Here is a 27603-nt window from a genome sequence, read left to right as displayed (position 1 = left end):
ATTTGAACTAAAATATTATTTTCTGATCTGAGCTTAAATATGCACTATTTTTTTATTAGAAATAATTTAAATAAATATAGTTTAATAACTTAAATTCTCAATTTTTGAATTTTCATGTTTATTATGAATTTATGTCTTTATGTTTTAATGGAGATGAGTAAGTAAAAAGTAGGAATAAATTATATAACAAGAAATAGGTAATAAGTCAATTAATAAGCAAATACTATCATCCTTGACTACCCTATAATAATAATTTTCACAAGCTGTTGTAGGCAACCAAAGGATAACTTTTCTTAACCCCTTTTCTCCCTATAGTGCTATTAATGAAGTAAAACATTCTCTCAAGAACAAAATCTTGTTATTATAAATAAAAAAAGACAGCATTTTACAACTAGTTTCATCAATAACATTATCAATATCATTTAGGAACAATAGCTCATTATCTACAGAATATAATTACCTTCCAAAATAGGTCATTAACAACTACTTAATGATAAATAAAAAAGATAATACTCCTTTATAATACATAAAGTTTTCCTTTGTCATAGATAATTTGATTAGTTTTATTTAATAACAAGAAAATAGAACCGTTTAATTACAGTAACAACTTTGAATTTTGAAAAGGGAGGAGAATTTAATTGAAAAGGAATTTACGAAAAGGAGAGAGTATAATATGTGATAATGGTAATACAATATTTGAATAAATCAATTTCATTAACAAATAGTGTAGCTTCAGTATTGAAGAAAATGCTGATAACTGATTATTTTCCATGAAATCATTATACATTTTGTACAAAATAGAATATGAGAAAATTGTGAAAGTTATATAATATTATTTTGAAAAGGTAATCAGACTGCCAGAGAAAATTTTTGTTTACTGCAAAATTATTTTATTTCTTACAAAATAATTACATTTTTAGTAAAATATGTTTCAAAAAACAAGCTAATGCTGTCACTGAAATATTTATATTAATTAACAACTATAGCTGTATATTACACACCTACAAGAAAATCAAAGTAATTTAACAACAAATTGTTTACAAAACAATAATAATAATTTCATTAACTGATTCTTTTTAGAATCTAATATACTTCAGTAACCTATTTAATTTTCTTAATAAATATAGCATTTCTCTTTTTATTCTAGTTTGAAGCTAACTTCAAGTACCTATGTCACAAGGAAAATGTCATTCTTAATTATATAGGTATTGAAATTATTTATTATATATTTTCTGTTGATATATGATTAATTCTAGTGAGAAACATAAATTTAAACTAATGATTTAAGGGATTTTGGACAAAAATAAAAATCTCTTTTTTGGAAGTAAAATATGTAGTCTTAGAAAATGTACAATTGATATAAAATGCTAACAAAAATACAATTTCTTTGTCAAAATGCTATTAATAATTTCCTTAATCATTATGATCAGAACAAAGAGAGTGGTCAGCAACGTCCTTCATTGAGGTAGCACCACTCAGGTAAGATCTCACTAACTTGAACTCCTCTTCTGATCAGTCTATTCCGAGTTTCCATCAAGCGGTAAGTAGCGTCCTCTGGAGGACTGTTGGGATTTGACCACAATCGCTCAGCCAGCGCTGCAGCACGTGGCCAAAGGCGAGTGTCTAAATTATTTGAATCCACTATTTCGGACCAAAGTGCTGCTTCACCACCTAAAACTGAAGAATGATTGTATTTAGTTGTTTTATGATATTCACTCTATCTTTTATTAGTTTTCAAATTTCAATAAATAATTTTTCTTAAAACTAGTTTTAGTATAATTAGATTTAGCTCATAATTATTGACACTAAAATAAGTTGTTTTCAGTATAGGCTGTGCTAACACTAACTATATTCCATCTAATATTTTTTTCATTTTCCTTACATATGCTTTTAGAGCTCCAGTACATGTTTATGCTCACTTAAAAATTTAAATATTTTATTTTGGTTGTAATGTAAAAAAATAAAATAAAATTGATCCAGCTAAATTCTAAAATTAGAGAATTTTTAAATTAATCTTTTTAACATGTAGAAAAAAAGATCAAAACTTGTGATTTTTATAATTTAAGGTTTTTTTCTGTCTCATAAATCCATCTCTAATGCAGCAAATTTACCTTTAGGAACTCTAGGAATTCGATTATCATAAACATCTTTCCAGGAATGACTTTGGCCTCCATTAAACCCATGATCTAGGTACCAAGCATCTACAGAAGCATAAATCACTTCATAACCCATTTTTAGTAAACGATGGGGAACTGGGTCAGTTTGACTAGTCCAAGCTTCTATGATAAACCTAAAAAATAAAAATATAGCAATTATGCTATTTAATATTAAAATAACATATGTACCAATTACTTAGTAAACAAGTTTTGATTTGATAAAATTGAATAATAAAACAAGATTTATCACAAACACATTGATCACCATTATTTTGAATATTTGCATGAGTAAATCAATGTGACCCAAGAGTGTAGCAGATTGGTATAAATCTATTTAAGATAAAAACTTTGGTTAATTTAAGATAAAAAAAGATGAAGTAATTTAAAGTTTATGCCAAAAATTCGATTAAAATTAACTAATTGAATGATTAATGGATGAAGTATTTATTGAGGTTTCACTCTAAGTAACCCAAAATGTGTGACTTAATGTGACATATAGGTGTAACACATTTCTTTGTCCTGAAGTTGGGCTCAACAACATTGTGCTGAAGATTTGTAAAATATTGTTAACTTAACTAAATATTAAAATGATAATGCACAGTCAGATTTTTAAGATTCAATTTTTAATTCATTAATATTTACAAATTGTATCAAACATTTTAATAGTTTAGAAGGAAATCCCCTACATAGATATTATAAATCAATAATATATGCATATATTATGACCACACTTGCTAGCCAAAAACTGTTAGTCAAGAAAAAGCAATGATCTAAAGTTCTCAAGGAGTCATGAAGGTTATATTACTAAGTTATGAGAAAAGAATTAAAATATTTTTCAATTATTATTTTTATATAAATAATAATACATATATTTTATATAATTTTTAGTGTAATAATTTTATTAAATATTTAAAAAGCATTAAAAATGTTTGATTTTTCTTATTTTTAATTTTATAAAATGCTTACCTATCTTTATCCAAATAGGTACCTATATTGTTAGGATCTGTCAGGTCACTGGTCCATAGAATAATTTTTGTATTAGAATGCCCAATGGCATTATCCCAAGCTTTGAGTGCTCTGTTGTGAAATTCTGCCCATAATGCTTTGAATCCAGAATCATTTAATGCATATCCTTTAGTAAGCATATAATCTTTAACTTCTGATGATCCTTCCCAGCAAGAATATGCTACCTAGGAGACATATATTTATTAAAAACAACTTAATTAATTGATTTTACTATGATGCTGGCTTGGGCTTGGGTTTGATCCCCTTATATGCTACAGATAGGAAAAGAAGTATAGATTATCTACATTTTACTAACCTTTTCTAGCCAGAATAAAATGGATAAGATGTATTCGATGGCTCCTCCATAAAACTAAAGTCAATTTTATTTTACTGGATTCAAACCAGGGCCTCTACATACTAAAGCCTGAGTATGCCTATTTCAGAGCATTCATTGATTTGTAAAACAAAAACTCTAGAGAAGAAAGGAGTGAAATATTTTCAATGGTAGAATAAGAACCTAGAAAAATCTATATCATTGATTATGAAACTGAAAGTGTAGAAAATTTAGAAAAAGACAATGGGATGTAAAGAAATATTTTCAAAATAGCTTCAGTAACTGCATGAAATAATATTCAGTGTCAACTGAGGAGTTTCTGAAGGCCAATTAGGTTAAAGCAACAATTTTGAGTTTAAATTAATAACATGCAGAACCCACAAGGAATTTTAATTTCCAAATTGAAATAGTTACCAAACAATAACAATAAATGGCACCCATGAGGCCATGAAACTTAGGAACAGAATAATGATAATTAAGAAAAGATAGACTATTAACTCTGTGAAAACAGAAAACAGCTTTGGGAGGATAAAGAAGAAAGACAGTTCAATAAAAAAGGTGGGTTTTACTAGCAGTTCTTAAATCTAAGCCAAATAAGGTAATGTACTGATGAATAACAGAGAGATGAATATCTAGGCAGAATAATTTCTGAAATCTACCAATATCTATCTACCCATGAATTTGTTAATTAGATATAAAGTAGGGCTTCAGCAGGGTGATCCTTATAAACTAACTTTCAAATTTATTCAGGGCACCCTCTTGTTTTGTTCTATGACATAGAAAAAGGGCTTTAACAAAATTGCAGATTTTTAACAAATATTTTAGGGTTTGTAACTGTGCTTTGAAACGTTAAAGGAAATGATGAATTTTTGACCTTTCTATAAAATTCAATGATAGTGGTACACCAAAACTATTAAATCATTGATTAAATAACTGAATTAAGTCAAAGTATTATCCTTCACTTTCATATCACACATTGATTAAATACTAATAAGGAAAAAAATTAAAAAAACAACTGAAAATCTCTTGAGCTGCCTTATGTTCTCAAACTATGAAAAGTATTTTTTTCTCAGTGAAGTGACTGCTATACAAATTAAAATGCTATAAGCTAAAACATCAGGTTCATTTAAAGTTCAGAGCTTATAGGAGTAACAGAATCAAATTAAAATTAATTTCTATTCAGGTAAATACTTGATGTATTTTAGTTTATTTAAGTTTAATGGTGATAGTATTAAAGCTAAAGTAAAATTCACTGAAAAAAGAAAAACTACAAATATTCCTACAGATAATATTATAGCTGTCCAGATTAAAATTAATATGTTTGCTAAATAGATAATTTGCAAAAGACTCTCAAAAATTACCATGGCTCTCTTTAAGTAATTGGAGATTGTCACAAATGTTCTGCTCTAATTGAAACTAGATGGTTTCTTAGTTCTATCACACAGCTAAATGGCAAGCTAAAGCTTTCAAGCAATCCGGAATAGGACAACTTGGATTATTGGTGTTCCTGTGTCTCCAACAATGATTCCCTCAATTTTAACATAGGCTTAAAGATTTTAGGTTTTATCTGACATCAACCATTTTTGAGTCTGACTTATGAGTTAGGCCTACATTTAGATAAATGTAACAAAACCTTCATGAATTTTATTTGTCCTGTCTTTGTAACATGAGTATAGTTAGAACCCCGAGTTTCCGATAGATAGAGAAGCCCACTCTCAGAGATAGAATCTCATAATTGAGTTTTAATTATCACTCTAGCATGGTTTTAACAGAGACAAAACTGCTGATGAAGCAGAGCTGTTCCTGGCAAAGAAACATTGGCTTGTTTTAGGAGTGTAATATTCCTTAAGGATATTGAAATTTCTTTGAGAACCTATCCAGGGGGTGAGAGCAACACCAAATTGTCTTTGTATTAGCTAGGATAACTGTAGATCTTTATTTTTGTTCTTTGTTAAACCCTCTGAGTTATGATCAATAAAAAAAATTACAATATCCAAAATATACGGAGAAAAGAGAAGAGAGCTCAAAATTTCCCCCTTCAAAATTCCCTTCGATATAGGAATCTCACTGGAAGAAGAAACACCTAGAGATATCAAGGTAACTAGACATCTAGGTCTTTATGATAATTGCATTATCATAAAGTTTCCCCACTACAGGTATATAATAGCCCAAGAAGTATAATTTATGCCACAACAACAATTAAGTGTAATGAATGCCTACATCTAAGGAAGGGTCAAATGGGCCAAAAAAGTAAAATCAGTGGACTCTCCGGGTAGAAAAATATAATTATAAAAATTGTGCCACTCCTGGCTGTTGATTTGATTGGGACCTTGAGGATTGATTTAATATCTATTAACTGATTCAGCTGACCAGAATACGGGTTTTTCCTATTCTGTGAACACAGTCTTATGTTGTCAAAATTTATTTTTAATTATTACTGATAATTGTTTTATATTCAGAATTTAGCCTACAATATTGAATCATGGTAACCATACTAAAGTGATTTTTTTTACAATTACTTAGGTGAGATTTTTTCTTTTTTTAGCTAGGATCCATTTACTGTTAAACCACAGCTTATGATTAGTTCCCTTATTAGTTAATCCTACATGAATTTATAGTAAGAATAATACTAATAATACAAGTACTCATACTTGGTATTTTGTCCTAATTATTTTTAAAATTAAAATAAATAGGAAGATGATCCGAGTGCGGCCAAAGAAAAACTCAAATAGTCGTAAGGATATTTATTATGAGCTAACTAATTAATTAACGAATTAATTTATCTAACATTCTATTCATCAAGCCCTAATGAAGACATTTAATATGGGGCGAAAAATTGGCTCGTAGAAATTTTTTAAGTAAAGTTTTATAACTATTTGAGTTTTTCTTTGACTGCATCCGGGCCATCCTCCTTTTTATTACTAAACACAATCAATCATCAATCTTCCACTACTTTTAAAATGATTAAAATCACTAAGCGAAGAATGAAATTTTCCCATAGGAACACTGTCTCTTTTTACACAGATAATGAAATTGGGGGTCACAACATACTTAGAGCCATTTATTTTCAAAAAAAGTGCAATTAAAAATTATGTTCTATTAAGTGAAAAATTTTAATTATCATAAAATCGCTGATAAAATAAGCTAAGACACTATTAGACCGAACCAGATTAAGGGCACTTCGACCCCAAACACTGAGCTATGTGAATGAAACAAGTATAGAATAAATTATCAGAATAGATTATAATGATTTTTTTTTGGAGCAGTAGTAATTTTTAATAAAATAATAGCCAAATGAAGGGTGGTATCTTTCAGATTCATTGAATGACAAAAATGTTACCATCTCGCTTACTTATAAAGGTCTGGTTAACATGTCATAAGGCAATGGAAGTTGTTAAACCTTCAAAAATTTGAAGAAATGAGTGAGGAAAAAAGCAATATCTAAGTAAATAATGGACTTGAGATAGCTAAAAGATATAGATAGATTTTTCCAAAAGTTGTAATATTTAATATTTTTAAGTTAAAAACTATACCTCATCACCACCCATATGAAACATGTCATCAGTAGGAATCAGTTCTTGCAAATTCTTGTAGATTAGACCCAAAACATTGTAAACGTTTGGGTTAGCAGGGTTCAGTTGACCACAGGGAGGCTGCATGCAAGCTTCTTCCCAAGGATGGTGGTTCCTGCAAAGCACTAAATTTCCCATTGCTGCCTTATTGCCAAATTGCCATCCATTACCTGGCAATGTAGAGATAGGATCAGTGCTGTTAAGAAATGTTTCATTTACAAATGGTGTACTTTGATTAAATATTCTTATAATTTTAGCAAAATTGTTTCAAGTTTCAACTAAATTTAATGAATGGTTTTTTTTTTGGTTTTTTTTTACGCAAAAAACATGTTTAATATTATTTAGTTCATTTTATTTCTGATAAATGTTTTAATTTAATGAAAATTAGCACATTTTGAAATATATTGGTGATGTATAACAAACTTACTTGCATGGGCTGGAGAATCGATTTCCATCAGAATTCTAATTCCCCTAAGCTTAGCATATTCTACCAAATGCTTGATATCACTTTCAGTATAAGTCTCATTTCCTGAATATGCCCCCAGCCTAGAAATAATTTTTAAAAAATCATTAATTGTTATAAGTACTATTGAGTATAAATCCTTAAACTTAATAAATCTAAAATTAATTTCCATTTGTAAGCTAATTAGCTACTACTGATTTATTCTGCCACCCCCTGTATTTTATTTTAAAGTATCCATACAAAGTCCCCATCAATCCATTTATGGGTATAAATATTAATATATAAATAAATATTTATGGGTAATAAAGCATTTTTCTCTCTACATCACAAACAGAATTTATAAAATTTCTATCAAAAAATTGTATCCCCACTGGAGAGTAGTATATCTCAAAATTACTACTTTTCAAAAATCACCTTAAAGTTTTGCCCATTAAAAATTATATTTTACCAAACATAATATATTTTCTAATAACACCACTTCTTTTGAGGAGATTTATCATATTCTTCTCATGTTTTACATAAAACATGATAGGTTGTTCATTTGCAAAAGTATTTCATAACATTTATTAAAAACTTATTTAGTAAAAACTGTATTTAGTAAAAACTGTATTTATTTCTGATATAACAGAAAAACAAAAAAAAAAAAAATAATGTAATTTTGATATAATTTAATCAGAAATTTTCAATTATTCTTTTTTCTATTTTGAATTATAATTTGGGAAATGATATTATTTGGTTTCCTCTTAAGATTTCACACTCTCATTGCTGAAATGATAATGGTAGTATCTTCTGTTTAGATTATATTTTGTCTTAATATTTTATATTTGTTTTTGTTTATTATATTTTATATTTGTGTTTTTATTTATTATATTTTATATTTGTGTTTTTATTTATTATAATGTTGGAAGACCTGCAGACTATGTCGAATAGTTGGCTCTAATTAATAAATAGTTGTATTTTATATTTGTATTTTTATTTATTATATTTTACCTACTGTCCCTTGGGAAATTTGACTCACTAAAATTACAAATTATATTATTCAAACAAAAGGAAGATATAAAAGTGAAACATTAGAATTGTCTATTGCACATTAATGTACAAAATTTAATCTTGAAATTGTTAAAGATAAAAATAATTTCATAATGAAATATGTCAAAAAAAATTATTATTTCTAGAATATCTTTTTTTTTTAAAAAAAATTAAAGTTAATGATAGGCATATACAGTGAATTCCATATTTGATGTAAAAATATTCGAATTTTAAAGATTAAAGAAAAAAATTAATAAGAAAAGAACGATTGGTTAAAGGATGACATACAGTTTTTGAAAGCTAGAAGTATACTGAAGTCAACTGCTAAAGAATGGAAAGAAGCAATCAAGGATTGTAGTCATCACCTGAGGACCACCTATTTCGGGGAAAAGGCAGGGAACCTCATCCTTCTGCCCCAAGAGTGTTGATGCAGATTTATTTTAACTACCAATCTTTTTTTTTAGTTTATTAGAAACATTTTTTATTTCATTTATACACTTTTCTTATGTGTTATTATATTAATTTCAATTTTTTTTCCAGAAATAACACCTTTTTTTACTACTTCTTTACTTTTATGACATATGAGCAAGGTTTTTTAGGCATTTTGTCTTTTTTTCCCATTATCTAGTTCTTACTTTTATCTTATGGACATATGTAATCTTATTAAAACTTTTTTTTTGTTTATATACAAAACATAATACATAATTCCTAATTTTTTTTCTTAACTTTTTTATATATTTAAAAAAAATGATTGACCATACTTGAATAAGAAGAGGGTCGGAAGTGCGATAAAAAATTAACAAAAACTAGGTTTTAATTATTTATTTGCTAGAGTTGAAATAAATAGTTGAAAACTAATTTTTGTTCCTTTTTGACTGCAGCCCCAACCATCTCCTTCTTATTTGTTTTTTCATTAGTGCTGTTTCTCCATTTCCTGTCTTTACATTAATACTTGTTTCTCATGTCCATCTACCTATACATATTTCAGCACACCCTAGATCTACAGGATAATTGTAAGAACTGGTGAGTGGGCAAATAAGCCTAAAACATTGTTAGGATGTAGTAATAATAAAGAAGGAATACAAAAGGGTAATATTCCTGAAAAAAGAAAAGAATAAAGGTTTTACAAAAACTTTTTGTAACTTATGTTTTAAGATTACAACTTATTATTATTTTTGAATTCAAACAGTAAAAACATAATTGTTTTACGAACCTCGCCAGAAGAGGTATCTTGCTAAGAAGTAGAGGAAAACTGTGAGAATCTGTTGCATGCCAGTGTAGTACATTCAACTTGTTTGCTGCCATAGCCCCCAAAGTTCGCTCTAGATCCCTGACTGGGATGAAGTGTCGAGACGTATCAATCAGGATTCCTCTGTGTTTGAAAACAGGTTTGTCTTCGATGTTAGCAGAAATGATGTAAATACTGCAAGAGTTGTCATAGTTGACTCTGCTGGTCAATTGGGACAGAGTCTCCAAAGCATGCCTTGCACCAAAAGCAGTTTCAGCGTAAATGGTGACATATACCCTACCTGAGGTTTAAATCTTTTGATTATAGGCAATATTTACAACATCTCATTTCTTCTTTAAAACTACCAGAAATTATTACGTAAATACAAACGATGAATAAATATTTTGATATTGAACTGAATATGTGTATAGAATCTGAAGAAGAGGATTGCTGGAAAAGGAGATCTAGGCTCCAAACTTGGTCTTGGACATGATTACATAATTAAAAAGCATATTACTATTATGCAAGTTAACCTCATGTATGTTCTAAGGGTTGCAAAAATAGAATCATTCTATTCTAAACACAACACCTGATGAAACTTTAAATCATAAGAACTAACGAAGATTGAAACTTATGTTAAGCCTACAATATTTTCTAATGTTTTAGCAAAATATATTAGATAAGAGAAAAAGGAATATCTTACATCTATTAAAATAGCAACAGTAACATTTGCATTCATTAATATGTAATTATTTAACAGATTCATGTGCAAAGTGAAAACTGATTTTCACAAGTGGATGGTCATTATATCTTTGAAAATTTGTATGTTTGACTTGATATAGGCAACAAGGGCATATCCAGGATCAAAACTAGGGGGGCAAGTTGTAGTTAATTGTTGTGGGGCAAGGTTTTTTATTTCACATTTCAGTATGGAAAAGGCTATTGAATCCAAAATTTAATAAAATTATATATAATTGTTACAATGGTTTATTAGTTTTTACAATTAGTATTTACTAGAAAAATTAATTTTTATTAAATTAATAATTTTTTTTACTTCTAGGGGGAGCAGCTACCCCCTCTCTTCTTCCCCCTGGGTATGCCCATGATAGGTGATAAGCTAAATATAAATGTACAATATTCTCGTATGTTTAATTCAGACAATATCCATAAGAACATTCATTCTGAGATTCTTTAATGTGGATTTCTTGAATAATAGATAGTCAAACTCATCTCCTCTATTATTGGATATGGTAGTATTATCTTTATTCATGCTTTAATAGTTGAATTTATATTGAAATAGGCTCTCAGAATTTAAATTCAATTTGCAGAACTACTACCAGAGTAACAATAAATCATTAATTAAAAATGACCAATAAATATAAATTATAAATGATTAATTATTGATCATGAATAATTTACTACTAATTAGCTTCTAATTTACTAATTGCTATGACTGTCTCTATTCAGCTCCATATTCTTTCTCTTTATTCTTTTTCAAGCTATTCCATATTTCATTATTCCTATTTTTCTAGTTATCCATTTTTATAGACCATTTTATTAGTTATCCTTTATTAATACAAGTTAACTTTGTTGTTGCTGATTTTATTTCCCCCTACCTGGATATTTCTAGGACAGGAGGAGGGGGATGGTTATAATACTGGATATCAACCGATTCTAGTGAGAGAGGGGACATCAAGATTCATATCAAAGTACCTGAAAAATAGTTTTTCTAATTTTTTTTTTTAACAAGTAATCACTATTTGTGTGTCTTTATTTGGAAAAATAACATAAAATATCCTCTATCTTCTACAAAGAAAATTATTATTAAAAAGTTTAAAGTGAATTTATCAAGCTTCATTTTGAATGATAGACATCTAGAGATTAAATAGTTCCTAAAATATAAAACTTTTCTCAAATCGATTCCTTTTCAACGAATTGATGATGTATTAATCATGTCAATGAGCTTTACAATTAGAAAATTATATAAAAAAAATTGAAACATTAATAGAAAAGTATATTGATAAAGACCTATTAGGTACACTTGGGCGACCAAAGTAGTAAAATTGTTCATCTCCGAACTGGATATTTTTTTGTTTTATTTGTATAAAATATATTTAATAATAATGTGATCTGTTGTATTTTATCAATATATTTTGTAAATAAAATATTTTGATCTTTGACATTATCTCATTAACTGTGTATTTTATTAACATGACTTAATCATTAACTTAAGCAATTATTAATTATGATTTAATTATTATCAGTTGACTATCAATTCAGGAAGTGAAATATGATTAATATTGGGTATTTTATTACTTCAGAGTAGTTTTTAAAATAAATATTTTGACATTAACATAATATTTGCCAGGATGAAGTCACAAAATAGAGATTATTTTTCCGAAAAAAAAAATTGTTGTTTTTGGAAAACCTGTATCTCGGGTACTGTTAAATGTACCCTGATTAATAAGTATTGATTGATATTTTAGCAAATGTTTTCTGCTTTAAAAAAGGTTCGAATCCACATACTAGACTGAAACGACAAGAAACTGCGCATAGATTTTGATTAATACAACACCTACTTCTCAAACGCTCTTAACTTTCCATTTACTACAAAAAAAAAAACTCTTATATACTATGGTAATCAGACCGACTGAAATTGAGCTCTACCAAGCCATCAAAATCCTCCGTAAAATCCTTAATGCTCTTTATTAGGTTACAAATAAAGTCATTCTTAAAAACCTCAACATCCCTTACATTGCAGACTTGGCATGAAATAAATATAAATCCTTCCCCATACAAACCCATTACTTCTTAATCTCTCATCCTAAACAATCTCTGATAATCCTCCAAGGCATCTGAAAAGAAGATGGCCAGGGACTCTTCTAATTTAAATCAATGATTGAAGCAACAATATTGGGTGGTCATCAAATTTACTTATGGTACAGTTGTAAATTTCAATTAAAAAAATAAAGGTTTGTAAGATGTTTTTCGTGCGATAGATTGTTTCCTAAGATATTAAACATGAAATGAAAAATCATAAAGAAAATTTAAGGGTTATTCTTAAAGAAAATAAACTTCTTTTCCTCTGCTGGTATTCTAAAATTAGATTTTTAATGTCGATATAAACCTAAACAACAAATCAAAATTTCAGAACAACCCGACCTTTTGCTTTTATTGTCTTCGTTTCTTGAACTATACGAGGGATACGAATGATATTATTGCGACTGTGACCAGAACGCCTAAAGAAAAAAATAATAAATATATTCTCACCAGGTTCTTGAGTGACAGCTAGCTTATAGGATTCATTGGTATGCCTATCCAACTTGACTTCCTTATCGTGTACATTTATCACAACGTACACTGACATGTTTGACGGACTTATGGCGTTTCCACCACATTCAGTCTTCAGATTTTGGCGGAATATTTCAAAAATCGATCTCAAATATGCTTTTACTTCTGGGCTGCCACCTGCAAGTAACTTCATATTGGATAAATCGATTTGAACCAGCTTCTTCCTTAAACAAAGATTTTGGTTTAATTAACTTTCATCAGTTTTTGTCCTATTAATTTTTTTATGTTTGTAATGATATATTATATCTTATTATTATTATTATTTGGTTAAAAGTAATTACCCAAGATTCGCAATGGTAGGTAATGGCAAAAGATTTCCATGCTTGCCACATGTAAGTCGGCAGCTTTCGACAGAATGAAACGTTGGTGCATTGACAGTGTTTACGGAATCGAGTGAAATTTTAGCAAGGCACTTTTCTTCCCAGCAGATGAAACTGAAAGAGGTTGGTGCAAATATAATAAATATTCAATTAGTGATGGTATTTGAAGTATATTTTTGTGACAAGATGTAATATTCATACTAAAAATAAATTACATTTTCAGTTATCCATTATAAAAGACAGATCTACTTGACTGTAATAAAGCCTATCTAGACATACAGAGTTGAGCTTTGGGGCTCCACTAAACCATCGAACTCCCCTCGCATCCGATCCTTGCATTCCAAAATCCTTAAATGCTGCTTACTTTGTCACAAATAAAATCATCCATCAGGACCTCAATGTTCCATATCTTGCCGATTTGGCCAGAACCAAATACCAATCCTTCCATGATAAACTTCCCAACCACCCAAACCCACTTGTTTCTAATCTAGCTTCTCCTTCAATACTAGATAATCCACCGAGGCGTCTGAAAAAATGATGGCCCCGATATCTTCTTCTCTAGTAACGTGAAGTTCTATCAATGGGTAAACTCTCCACATGTTTGTATCATGTTATTTTATATCTAACAGTAAATTTACTTGTATATAATTGCATACAGTTGTATATAAATAAATTACTAAAAAAAAAGAGAAAAAAATTATTCAATCTATATTTTGTTATGAGAAGAAGATGGTCGGAGATGCGATCTGTAATGATACACAAATAATTAAGACTTATTTATTGACTCTCTACGCAAACTTTGTACGAGTCGCCTTGATGAAGGTCAGAAATTCAAGCCAAAACGTCGGCACAAATAAACAAGTTTTACTTATTTGCGCATCATTACTGTTTATTTTATCATTGATTACGTTCTTCCATCGCGAAAAGTCGAATCGGAACTGAAATTTTGTGCAATATTTTTCTTTAGTCCACGATCATTCAATATTTTGTACAAAATATTGAGCGACTTTTTACCAGCGTGAGGGGTGTCTCTTAAAGGGTCGATGACGATTCAATATTTTGTACAAAAATCTTCTTTTTTTTTTTTATTACTACTTTTTATTTATTGATAGATATTACAAATCTGCCACACAGTTGTAGGCAGTAGATAATAGTGATGATCTCATACATACTAAAATAAAATAAATTAAATAAATGAATAAAAAAAAAAACTCTCTTAAAATATATACAAACAGAAGAATAAACAAAATGAGCATAATCAAACTATCTGTATGAAAAATAAATAAATAAAATAACATAATGATAAAATAATATAGTCTCTAGTGCACGAAAATCTAGCTGACTAGTTTTGCACACAATTTTGAGCGACATTGGCCAGTCATCAGCTAACGGTTCTCTCAATAAAACTTAATAGAAAATCATTCATTCATAACATTAAACGAAAAGTGAACGAACGAAGACTTGAGAGTAAGGACAAAACAATCCTAAATAATCAGTTGAAAATGATGATAGTCCGAAAAATTAATCAAAATCCGATGACGAGTGTTTCTGAGATTAGAAACCAAAAAGTGAGGTCAAATTAAGTGACCATGAGCTCTGGACATCAGAAGGGTAATAAAGGAAACTATGTGTCTAATGGGAGAATTACAGGAACGAAACCTTCTACTGAGGTAACAAATCGAAAAAAAAAAAGTATTCACTTCAAAATAAGTTAATTACTTTTTCACAAAACAAGATATAAGGACCTCAATGTTCCATATATTTTCGATTTGGCCAGAACCAGATACCAATCCTTCCATGATAATCTTCCGAACCACCTTTAACGCACTTGTTTCTAATCTGACTTCTTCATTTATCGACAATCCTCCCAGGCGTCTGAAAAGAATGTGGCCTCGAGATCTTCTCCTCTAAAAATTTTATTGGAGTTCAATTAATGGATATATTCTTCACCTGTCTGTATCATGTCATTGCATATCTAACATCAATTTTACAAGTTGGATATATTTTAATACAGTTGTAGATATCAATATATAATTAAAAATAAATAAGTTGAAAAATCCGTCCAAGTTTAATGATATATTCAGTTGAATCAAAGTTAATAAAATATTCAGAAGCGAGGAAAATGGTCGATCGATCAAGAGTTAAACCCGAAAAAATACGGTTTAGAAAGTTAATCATAGTCGTGGTTCCGTGATGGTATTTTTCATCCGACGTCTTCGGTGAATTATCTTTTGTTGACAAAATAACAGACATGTTTGTATACATTGAAATTTTGAAATACTAGTTGAAGAATGCAGAATGCGTGAAATGGCTAAGGATAATGAATAATAGTGATGAACTTATTAAAACCATATTTATAAAATTATTAAATAATAGCGAAGTGAATAAATTATATAATAGGAAACTAAGTAATAAATAAATAAGTTATATTATAGTAAATTAAATGTATTTAAAAAAAATTCAAACTAAAAAAAAAGTCTGTCATATTTTTTAAATTTTATTTCACAATTCTAAATCGTTTGAAAAATCGTTAGCTCCCTATTACGACACAAATAATTTCAAATAAAAAAAAACCTCAATATCCCATTTTTTTGCAGATTTTATTTCACAATTCTAAATCATTTGAAAAATCCTTATCTCCCTATTACGTCACAAATAATTTCAAACAAAAAATACCTCAATATCCCATTTTTTTGCAGATTTTATTTCACAATTTTAAATCATTTGAAAAATCCTTATCTCCTTATTACGTTACAAATAAATTCAAACAAAAAACCTCAATATCCCAATTTTTGCAGATTTGGGTCGAAATAGATGTACCTACCTCCTTTAGTTCAAAAATCCCTGCCCACACATGCCCATTAGTTCTAAACCCAAACTATTCTTAAAAAAGCTAAATTTTGTTTAAAATATGATTTTTGTAGCGTTTCTCATCATGCATGGTTTAATTCATTTTTGTCCAATTATTTAAGAAATAAATGTATAAAATGTTACCTTTTTTCAAGTTTAATTTGTTTTAAATGAATAAAATGTATTTCCCTTATAGCAAAAACATTTGGAACCAAAGGTGCAAAAAATAAAGAATTGTGAATTAATTTGAAAATATATTTTCGAAAATAAACTCTTTGAAAAACAATTTTAAAAGTTCTACGTTTTAAGTCCCAACTTCTAGAAGATGAGGCTATCCAAAGCCTCTTCCATCTTTCAAGAGTATGATTTCTTGCAGATATTTAATGACATGAAGGAGGCTTCCGTCATGAACAGTGATAAAAATAGGGTAGGAAATATCAACACTAGCTAAAAGCCATTGTCCGACTTTCCTTGGGCCCAACGATATTTAGCATAATCCGTGCTAGTGCATTTGTGCCGCTCTGCTGCTGTGAGCTGATCTTTGTAAGCCGAATTCTAACATCTATTTGCACATGAACATATTCAGTGGAATATCCATGAATAATACATATATCACACTCCACAACCAGGACGCTAAAACGGTACCCTGAGGAACGCCATCTATGATTGTGCATGTTTTTAAATCAACTTCAGTGCCAAAACTGAAAATTCTATCCGTGAATTATCGCCAATTATCTTACACAAGATATTGTGTCACTTCTGTTCTTCGTAATCCTTGAATAATATATTCCTATCGTAAAATGGTTCGTGTGTTTGTTTCTGTATACATATGTGAACAACAAAAAGTTGCACAAACTAAAATTATATATTGAAGATAAGGCAATTGCCTGGGATGTAACAGCAATTTTTAAGTACCACTTCATGTCACTATCTTAATCGTTTCCTCAAATGATTATGATTAAAACTCAAAGTACAATTAAATCATCTTAGACTCCAACTAGGTTTCATTCTCATTGAAATTTTCTGAGAGGACTTAAATGACTTTTTTTTTTTAATCGCTTTCTCTAAAGTACATATATTTTTTATTTGAAATAATTAATAGTTAGTTGTTATAGAAAAAGGGATAAACATAAACTATGAATGAATCTGACAACCAACTGAAGAAAAAATATTTATAATTCCCAGCTTGAAATCTACGAAAATAAGAATAGTAACCTAGATGTAAAATACACCGTTGGAAATCCAGAGAGTTTGGATAAATACTAATCTAACATCTAAACCTTTAGAACGTAAAGAAGAGTGATGCAAAATGCATAAACAAACTGAATAAAGGTCATAATTAAAGGTTTTCGTGTTTCCATGGTTGATATGACAATAATCAATGTTTACTCTAACTTAACTACAGATAAAATATATCTATAATACGAGGAAGTATTCCGATCTTATAACTTTCAGTATTAGAAATTAAATTTTACTCCAAGATGGGAGGTAAGTAAAAATTGTGTGTTTTTATGAATTTCTTTTCTTCAAAACTATAATGTCTGCATCTTCCTCAAATTGTTTATTTAATTTTACTAGTGATTAGTTAAAAATGATTTTTATTTATTTAAGGTATCTTTTTTAATTGCACAAGAAAAAAGAAAGACGCTTCGATCCAAGAGTTAAGATAAGGTATCAATCAAATCCCATTTTGCCTTAATATTTCAAGAATTATTTACCATTTCAAAGCTAATGTAAAATAATTTATATATATAAATAGTTGACCGTATAATATAAAATATGAAGATGATGATAGTTGAAATCTATTTTGTTCCTTTTTGTCCGCAAGCCTGACCACCTTCTTCATAATATATTAAATTATTTATATATTTTTATTATATAATATGACAAACTCATTTTATATTAATGCTGTCCTGTTTACCATAATGGATTTCCAATTTGAACTAACTGTTTGGTAAATATTAAATTATTTAAAAGAAATGTATATTTTTAAAATAAATAAATAAATATTTAATTTGGCAAATTATAAAGAACATACTAATTTCGACTCTGACTGTTTTATTACTGTTTATTGCAGTGTTAAAACAAATAGTTATAAATACAAACTCAAACTTACCTTGTTCTGTCATCGAAGTCTTCAGTTATCCCTGGCTGTGAGGATAATATCACTACTATCAAGAGCAGCAACATTATTCCTAAAACTTGTGAAGAATTATTTAGTTAAAATTAATTGTAACATTACCAAGTTATGAGATGAAAAAATTTAAATATTATAACATTAATATTTTTATTTTTTTTTTTTTACTATTTAACTCATTTTCTTTGATGAATTCTTTAGATAACGATGTTATTTTGTACAATCCAATTTCAGTTAGCTTAGGACCCGATAAGAATTGACCACAAAAATAACAATACAGTCAAAATGTTTTTGAAACTAACATATGCAAGTAAAAAAAAAATCAATCTTATAAATAAATATCACGTACCGTTAGCATATTCTGATAGTATTACCGAATTTGTAAATATGAATGTTGTTTATAGTTAAAAGAGATAACAAGGCTTGCACTAAAATTAAATTCTGACTAGATTATTCAAGTTTTTTTTTTTTCAGAAAAGAAGTCTAGAAGAATTGTCAATATTAAAATAGTTGAAGCTCTATTATGAAATTTTTAATTAAATAATTATTATAAATTATGACAGAATATAATTTATAGTTAAATTTTTAAGTAATTTTATAAAATAATTTGTTATTATTACTATTGAAAAAAAAAAAATTGATGACATATCTAACGGAAGAAAGCCCGCGAATTATTTTGCTCCGAGCTCGGGCACAGCCAACGGTGGCCCTGAATTATTTATTTTACTGTTTTGATTTTTACTTTATAGTTTTTAATGGATGAGGATAATTGGTTATCGCATAAAACTTGGTAAAATCAATGAACAACACGTTAATACTAGGAACAAAAAAGTTATTCAGAGAAAAATAGCGTTATTTTTTAACTTTTTCTATTCATTTGTTATGCACAGGACGGTGCTAGATTATTAAAACTTTATCAAGAAGAATATATTTAATTTATATATTTTAGGATCTCTAAAGCACCAAAAAGAAATGCCTAAAAATGTCGTCAATATCAGTATGTACACACCTGTCGTTATCTCTAAGTATTGAACCGTTTTGTCTGATAACTATTCCTGAAAAAACATATGTTGAGAGTTGATAAAGTTATTACAAGTTTTGATTAAAAATATTTCAGAGTGAAGACGATTTAAAAGTCTTATCCATTTTCTAATAATGACACGTAACTGGTATTGAACCTCTTCTTAGCAACCAGTGTACATACAACAATTTAATTTTATCTTGACTTTTTCTCATAATTTTGGCTTAAATAAACGATATTTAAAAAATTGAAAATGGTTTACTCAGTTTTGTATATTTTATGAAAAGGTATTCATTTTTGTACATTCATATCACTTCACAAATTTATTGTTTTATTTAATTTTGTTTCTAAATGAAATGACACTTTTTATACTTGTTTGGTTTTAACAAAGAGAGTAATATATTTTAAAATTAACAGATAAGATAAAAATGACTGAACCAAGCTGCGAATTCATTTATGTTGTTTCTCAATCTTGACAGGTTTCTTTGGATCTCTGATAACATTAATACGACCTAATTTAGAGTTCCTGGATAAGTATTCAAACTATCGATTGATGATAAAAAATCAATTCTTAAAGTAGTAAAAGGACTTTAATGATCAATAAAGTCATTGATCCATGTCTCAACTAATCAAGAATGATTTTAAGGCAAAATTAAAATTTTATTTGTTTTGTAGTATGATTGAACTCCACTTTTTTGGATAGTTTTAATCGTGATTCCTGGAAGAAATAAAAAAAAAACTTTTATTTTTTTGAGTCCCAATATTTGGTATATTAGCTCAAATCAACAGGTAATTTGAAATTTATTTAACATTTAGAATTTATATATCAGTACGGAATTCGGTAATATTTAATAATTACATTATTCTATACATTGTGGAATAATCTATATATTTAAAAAAATGAAATCTAATGGACTTTTGTAAAGTCATCCAACAAAACAGGAATCTCAGTATTATAAAAAATGTAAACTTTTTTCTTTAATTTGAAAATTTTTGGTTTTAAATTAATGCTTTAAAAATTTATTCATTGAAATAATATAGAAATTATGACAAGAGATAGATAAGGTAATATAAGGTAAAAAAAAAAAAATTATGAAATGAATTTAACCTAACCCATGAAATTAGAAAAGTATATATTTATATAAACTTGAAATTTAACTGGGTAGAGTTGATTTAGAAAAATTGTTTTAATCGAAGAAAATTAAAATTTTAATTCTGGAAACTCGAAAAATTATAAGAAAAAGTATTGAGGCTTTTCTCTAGATATACCTTTTTATAATTTGAATTTGTTTTATAATCTTGGAATATATGAAAAACAGATAAATATATTTAGCTGTTCTAGCAGAATTGATTATTCTTATTACAAAAATGTATTTATTGTTAAAAAGACAACAACAAATATTCTATATTAGTAAAAATAAATTATAGAGTTTGTATTAGCAGTTGTTTTTTAAGAATAACGTACCCAATGTGAACCATGGATTTTTTTTCACTATTTTTATACAGTTTTTACTCTTCTTAATTAAGGCAATCTTCATTGATTCACATAATGCGAAATTAGATCAATTATAAAATAAATTAGTAAACACTAAAATTGATTCTAATAATTAAAAACAACCGATTAAAAATAAGCCGAACATACGTATAAATAAATTCACTACACAACTGATTATGGAATATGTCTCACCAAACTGTAGCCAGGTTGATCGTAGAACAAGATAACAGCGACTGGCAGAGGAGGGGATACGGACCCTTTAATACGAGATGACGTTAGCCATAACCACACTCGAACGTCTATTTTTTATTTTTTGTATGGTTTTATTTCATATTACCTCCTGCTGGAGAGAGCCAAGAAAAAAAAAAAAAAAATAGGAAAAGAAACCAAGGTTCCTAGGATGAGCTCCTCTTCCTGGTCGAAGGCCACAGTCAACGAACTATTGTCCCATAGTTGATTACAGGCTTACCCTTTTGTGTACTCATAAACATAACTCGATAAAGAATGAACAAGGGAAATCATTGGAAGAATTCTAAAACAAAGCCTCAATTTGAAAATAACTAACCAGTCAAAGCTTCACAAATTCATGAATCATCAGGACAGAAAAATGTATGAGCCAGATTAATACCAAATAAAGTCGGCACACCTCACATCAGCAGTCAGAAAAAAACTAAGCAAACAGAGTGTGAAAGTTGAATAGTTTTTGGAAACAAAGGAATAATTATTTACTATCTCTATATGTTTATGTGTTTTATTTTTTTTTTATCCTCTTAACACCTGAAATTTCCGAAACTGACTCCTTGGAAGTTTTCTAAATACAGTATCATAACAACACAGTTTTCATATTTTGAAAGTCAGGCATTACTTATAGACTTACTTATACTCAGAGGCTGCCAAACTTATACTATTAAAATCAAATAATGAAGATCATATTAATTTAGCAGACTAAAATTGAGTTTAGTGATAAAACCTGCATAATTATAACCCACGAACACTGATTCATCATACTTTCATTTTTCCTGTTGTCTGGCAGCTAGCAAAAAATTACCAAAAACACTACCTTAGGTAAAAAAAATCTATAATCCCTTTAAAGTGTACTGAATGTTGTAAAAATCAACAGGTGACCATAAAAAATCAACTTAATTAGATCTCCCATCTTTGGTCAATTTATGATGTTAATAGGGCATCCTTGGCTGATCAAAAAGAGTGCAAAATGGATTCTTACGGAAACCTGAAAAGATTTTGTTCTATAGCTTATTTTATTTACTTTTTTTTTTTAGCACCGTTTACACGCAAGTCATCTAAAACTGCATAATATTTTTTGCGGTTTGGCGGTTTACGCCCTACGTGTCGGATAAAAAATTTTCCCGATATGAAATAGTGTTAAAATTCAAACCCATACTATCGGAAATTCTAGAGTTAAATACGCTGCAGAAGATTAGAAAATCAACTATACCCTTAGAAAATAGGCTACATACATCTGTTAAGACCAAACTAAAATTCCATAAATTGATAGAAGGAGCCAACAATTATAATAGAAAATCTTATAGATTGCTTAATTTAAAAATCTTTTGAATTAGTATTGAATTGTGAGAACATGTTAATTTATCCATTGCAAGGTTTAGTAACTTTTCCCGGAGATTTATATGGACAAAAGTTTATTAATATCGAAGTTTTTTTTTATAATAAAGTATATGTATATAACTTTTAAATAGTTTACGTAACTGTTAATATGCTGAAAAATATATCTATAAAACAAAATTTATAAAATAAATGTTTAATTACATTAAAAAATATATTATTTACATTAAAATTAATAAAATATTAAATTCCTGGGTTAAGTAGAATTCATCAGATTAACCATTATGACTACATTAAGAAACTCGCGTATCATTATGAATCTAGGAGAGTAGAAATAAATTTAATGACCTGAATAAATAAAGAGTATGAAATATTGAACATAATAGTTACTGTACCTTGTTTCTTTTTCAGTATTCACATAATAATCTGATTCTTCAGATTGATATAACTCATCAATAGCTCTCTATATATTAGGTTGGGGAAAAATAAATCCATTATTTTTACGTTAAATTCAAGACTTTATTCAACATGTTCAGATTGTCTGATTTGGGTCTAATATGCACAGTTTTGTTCTATAATTTGTTATTTGTTGTTCTATAATTTTAAAAGTAGCTTCACAATGCCTCTCTTATAGAAGTATCCTTCCCTATTGGTGAAAAACTCTAGTAACCGATTTTCACAGTCTTCTCTTGATGCCAATTTCTTATCACCAAGAAAGTTTGGCAATGCAAGTAAAAGATGATATCGCTTGGTGTCATGTTCGGACTATATGGTGGATGCATCAAAACTTCCCAACCAAGTTTCCAAAGTTTCTGGCGATTCACTATAGATCTGTGTTGCCTGGCGTTGTCTTGATGGAATACATCTCACCTGTTGGCCAATTCTGGCCCTTTGTGGTTAATCGTTAGCTTCAAACGGTCCAGTTGTTGACAATAAACGTCAGTATTAAGTGTTTGGCCATATGGAGGCATCTCATAATAAATGATTCCTTTCCAGTCTCACCAAATGCACAGCAGAACCTTTGAACACGATCGTTTTCGCACAATGTTGTCGTATGTGATCTTATTCTACTTTTCTCATCCCCAGTCACCATCCGATTAAGAAATGGGTCGATTTCATTCCGTTTGGCCAAGGCTTCGCATATGGAAATTCGATCCATCATATTTTTTGGTGTGGCACCCAAACATCAAGCTTCTTTTTGAACCAAGCTTTGTCCAAATGGTTTAAAACGGTTTTATGGTCGATCTTCAGCTCCTGGGCGATGCTACGGCTACTAACATGCGATTTGACTTGATTATGATTATTTCTGTGTTATATTATCGACATTTTCGACGACGGGCCTACCAGTGTGAGGTGCGTCTTTAACACCAAAATTACCTGAACGGAATCGACGAAACACCAATCACAATTTCAGGCGCCTGGCTTGCATTTTCGCCTATATCAAATAAAATACTGTAAAATTTATTAATTCTTTTCTTTGTTGACATCCATCTTTAACACTCTGTAACTTACAATTGAATGGACCAAAAAATAACAGCAAATGAATTTTTTTTTTTTGTGCGAAATGTCAACTTGACAATGAGCATAAATCTGAAATTGCTTGATCGATACTTTACGAGAAATCGATTGCTACAGCCATCTGCCGAAAAAGTAATGGATTTATTTTTCCCTAATATATCGCACGATTCCTTAACACTAAATTACAATGAGCTATGCGGTCTTGAATTCAAAATTTGAGCAGGAATAAGAACGTATTTTGCTAAGGTTTGGTTTCGATTTTGTTTTTTTAATTTGACTCACTCTGAAAAAACAAATTTGAAAAAAGGACAGTCAAAGCCCAAAAAATCACTTTCGGAGAAATAAACCCAGAAAAATGTCCTTAGTGAACACTTAGGTATGGCCAGTTTTTTTTTAGTTTCAAATATAAATGTTTAATTAGACAGATTTAATAAAAAAAAAAAAAAATATTTGGTCGTACCTTTCATTAATAAAAAAATGAATGTGCTCTCTTTAGAAACAGCATCGAAACATTAATCTAAAGCGAGATAAGTTAATGATGCTATCACAGGGAATTAGTTGCACCTGTATAAATATTAAAATGTTTACTCATTTTACTGTTTGCCAACATTGCAAGGCATAAAATTGCCATTACTGTGGTATTACTATCCAAAATAGTAGATTTTGTCCACAGTGCGACTTAATACTATTAACACAATATTTCGAATACTTCATAAGCAGAAGTCTAACAACATAAGAAGGCAGCGAGTACTTAAGTATGAACGATGATAATTTAATATGACACCGTAAGAAGAGCGTCGGGCTGGCGGTTTTTGTCACTTATTAGTTCTATGGTTGATCTTTAAAGAACTTACATTTTGTAGTTGCCGAGAACTACGCCGAATCTCAGAGAACCCAGTTGTATGCAATAAATGGTATCATAGATCATAATGTCGAGAATTTGAGTCGCCGGAATAATTCCTAGTTAGATGTTTTTCGTTGAGATATTGTAGGTTTTTGATTTCAATAAAAAAATGGAGAAAAAACAAGTTGATGTTTATTGTATTCGAATATATTCATTCCACCTTGAAATTAAATGGAAAAATAGTTTATCATTCTGGGACTAGGTCCCTTAAGAACAATCACAAAGGTAATTTTAATTTTATAATAACATATATTGTCCAAAAAACAGTGTGGCCACACTTAATCATAACTTATATATAGAGAAGAAAAAAATAAATTAATTAAAAAACTAACTGACTAACTACATAAAAAACAAAACAAAAAGATGATTACAAAATATCTGTACTATTATAGTATTGGATTAGATTGGTGAAGTAAAACTTATTTAAAAAGGAGGGTTTTAAACGAAGAAAGGGTTGGTACACGACCTTGCATCACTGAGGGTAAACAATTTTCCTTTTGTATATTTTTTGGTAGTGTGAAATCAGTTTAAAGCTAAGTTTGCAACTTATAAACCTCAAGGGATGATTTTCAATGACCAAAAAACTAGGATTCTTTTTGTTTATCTGAAAAATCTCTTAGATTCCAATTCCTGATTTTTCCATTACCATTCGTAAGAGCCTGAAATTTCCTCTGGCTAAATAAAATTTATTGACTCATCATATTCCATGAAATTTCTTTAAAAATCCACAGGTCAAACTTTTATTTACATGCAGTATTTCAGGTATATAAATACTTTCAACCTCAAGTGAAAACCGTAAATTTTCTAAATAATGTTTTTTGATCCATTTTTCTATGGAATAACAAATGACCAATTATTTTGTATAAAGAATAAATAACTATGTGAAAATTTGGAGTTAGCTGATGACATTTATCTCCTCGCATATACATGCACATTCACACATAATTGGCTACCAATTGTTTTCGTTAGGAGTACAAACCCATCATGCTTTAAAAAAAGAAAAACATTTTCTAATACCAATGTAAAATAACTTCAATAGAAAACAAAATATGGATTTGTAAATTGCATTACGTATTTTTTACATAAATCAGATGAGATACAACCTTTTTCTAGCCTTTGTTGTCTTTGAAGGTACAGTGAGATACTTAGCTGAGATTTGATGAGTCCATTCTGTGAGATTTCTACTAAAATATTAGGAGGTGAGGGTCCTCCGTTAAATTTAATTATAAAAATAAAATTATAACAATTTAATAATATACTGTGATATTTATTTAACTTGTGATAACCGTTAAGGTGTTTAGTCTCTAATAGAAAGAATCATCAGCTTCCAAGAATTAATTTAATAATTACATTTATAAAGATAATGAAGTGATTGATTATATTTGTGTAGAGAATGCAAATAATTCTAGAATTAAAAAAAAATTCTAATACCAACGTAAAATAACTTCAATAGAAAACAAAATATGGATTTGTAAATTGCATTACGTATTTTTTACATAAATCAGATGAGATACAACCTTTTTCTAGTCTTTGTCTTTGAAGGTACAGTGAGATACTTAGCTGAGATTTGATGAGTCCATTCTGTGAGATTTCTACTAAAAATATTAGGAGGTGAGGGTCCTCCGTTAAATTTAATTATAACAATTTAATAATATACTGTGATATTTATTTAACTTGTGATAACCGTTAAGGTGTTTAGTCTCTAATAGAAAGAATCATCAGCTTCCAAGAATTAATTTAATAATTACATTTATTAAGAGAATGAAGTGATTGATTATATTTGTGTAGAGAATGCAAATAATTCTAGAATTAAAAAAACTGAAGGCATTGTCCCACGAGGAAAATCATGAAAATATGAGCGCATGAACTGCAGGTTGGGTGGCGTTCTCTCTTTAAGGCTAAATATATATTTTTTCAAGAGATGGCAGCACTTTCGGAGCAAATTTACTTTTCTTCTCATTTATAAACGGAATTATAAATTCCCCATATTTAAACAGATTTATTCCCTAGAACCCCATTGAATTTCTGATTGGTTCTTTCATTTTTTTTTTGTTTTGGCATTTAAAAAAAAAAATATGTTTGTTATTATTCGTATATTAAAAAAAAGTTAGCTTATAGGCACTTGACCACAAGTAAATAAAATAAGCCTGCGCAAAAAAATTCATATTTGGTAGCATAGAATTATCGTTTTTTTTTTTTCCGATCCCTCTAAAACAGAACTAAAAAGGTGAATTAATAAGTGTATTACTGTGAAAAAGAAAAATGAATTCGTGTTGGGTCTTACCTTTTACTACCAAGAATTATCGTAAAAAGAAATACGATATAAGAATGAAAGCGTTGACATTTGTAGTTGCTAATGGCTCTACGAATATACGGGCAGAGCTTCACACGTCTCCAATCTGGCCGTTTGTTCCAAAAATAAATTATAAAATTAGTACAGGTTCATCTTTGGCAATGTTCATCAAATGTTCCTTTGTTAAATATAAACGTAAACATTAGATGAAAATACTTGCAGATGTAATTGGATGACTAGGCTGGGCACGGAAGAGGCTCTATCTCTAGTGAGGCACACCTTCTCACTATCTATACACCTATCTTGTGACGTAATACTAGAAATAGCTAACATACAATTTTTCTTT

The 27603-nt window shown here is 28.8% G+C and overlaps 1 protein-coding gene across 3 annotated transcripts; it reads right to left on the bottom strand.

Annotated features, from left to right (window-relative positions):
* Positions 1-938: 938 nt before the first annotated feature.
* Positions 939-24542, bottom strand: LOC106688309 (chitooligosaccharidolytic beta-N-acetylglucosaminidase). 3 transcript variants are annotated; one of them, XM_067047480.1, is made up of 10 exons: positions 24521-24542; positions 18425-18509; positions 13420-13572; positions 13058-13302; positions 9773-10088; positions 7495-7613; positions 7029-7237; positions 3123-3346; positions 2112-2290; positions 939-1677 (listed from the first exon to the last, which is right to left on the bottom strand). In XM_067047480.1, the coding sequence occupies exons 1-10, from the start codon at positions 24525-24527 to the stop codon at positions 1445-1447; spliced, it is 1770 nt and encodes a 589-aa protein (XP_066903581.1). In that variant the 5' UTR covers positions 24528-24542; the 3' UTR covers positions 939-1444. The 3 variants fall into 3 exon arrangements, with proteins under 3 accessions (XP_066903581.1, XP_014288189.1, XP_014288188.1); XM_014432703.3 differs by lacking the exon at positions 24521-24542 and adding an exon at positions 21154-21208; XM_014432702.3 differs by lacking the exon at positions 24521-24542 and adding an exon at positions 20932-21143.
* Between the last annotated feature and the right edge of the window lie 3061 nt (positions 24543-27603).

Source organism: Halyomorpha halys, unplaced genomic scaffold (genome assembly GCF_000696795.3).
Source record: "Halyomorpha halys isolate HHAL.00 unplaced genomic scaffold, Hhal_1.1 Scaffold1102.1, whole genome shotgun sequence".
NCBI lineage: Eukaryota > Metazoa > Arthropoda > Insecta > Hemiptera > Pentatomidae > Halyomorpha > Halyomorpha halys.
Note: the sequence above shows the minus strand (reverse complement) of the source record. Positions and strands in the feature narration are given on the sequence as shown.

Bases quoted from the DNA above. Each gene is read 5' to 3' on its own strand.
- LOC106688309 (XM_014432702.3), bottom strand. From the start codon at position 21,004: ATGAAGATTGCCTTAATTAAGAAGAGTAAAAACTGTATAAAAATAGTG. The intron at 18,510-20,931 runs GTACGTTATTCT...ATTCTTCACAAG, and splicing joins AAATCCATGGTTCACATTGG to TTTTAGGAATAATGTTGCTG. The intron at 7,238-7,494 runs GTAAGTTTGTTA...CTACATTGCCAG, and splicing joins CGATTCTCCAGCCCATGCAA to GTAATGGATGGCAATTTGGC.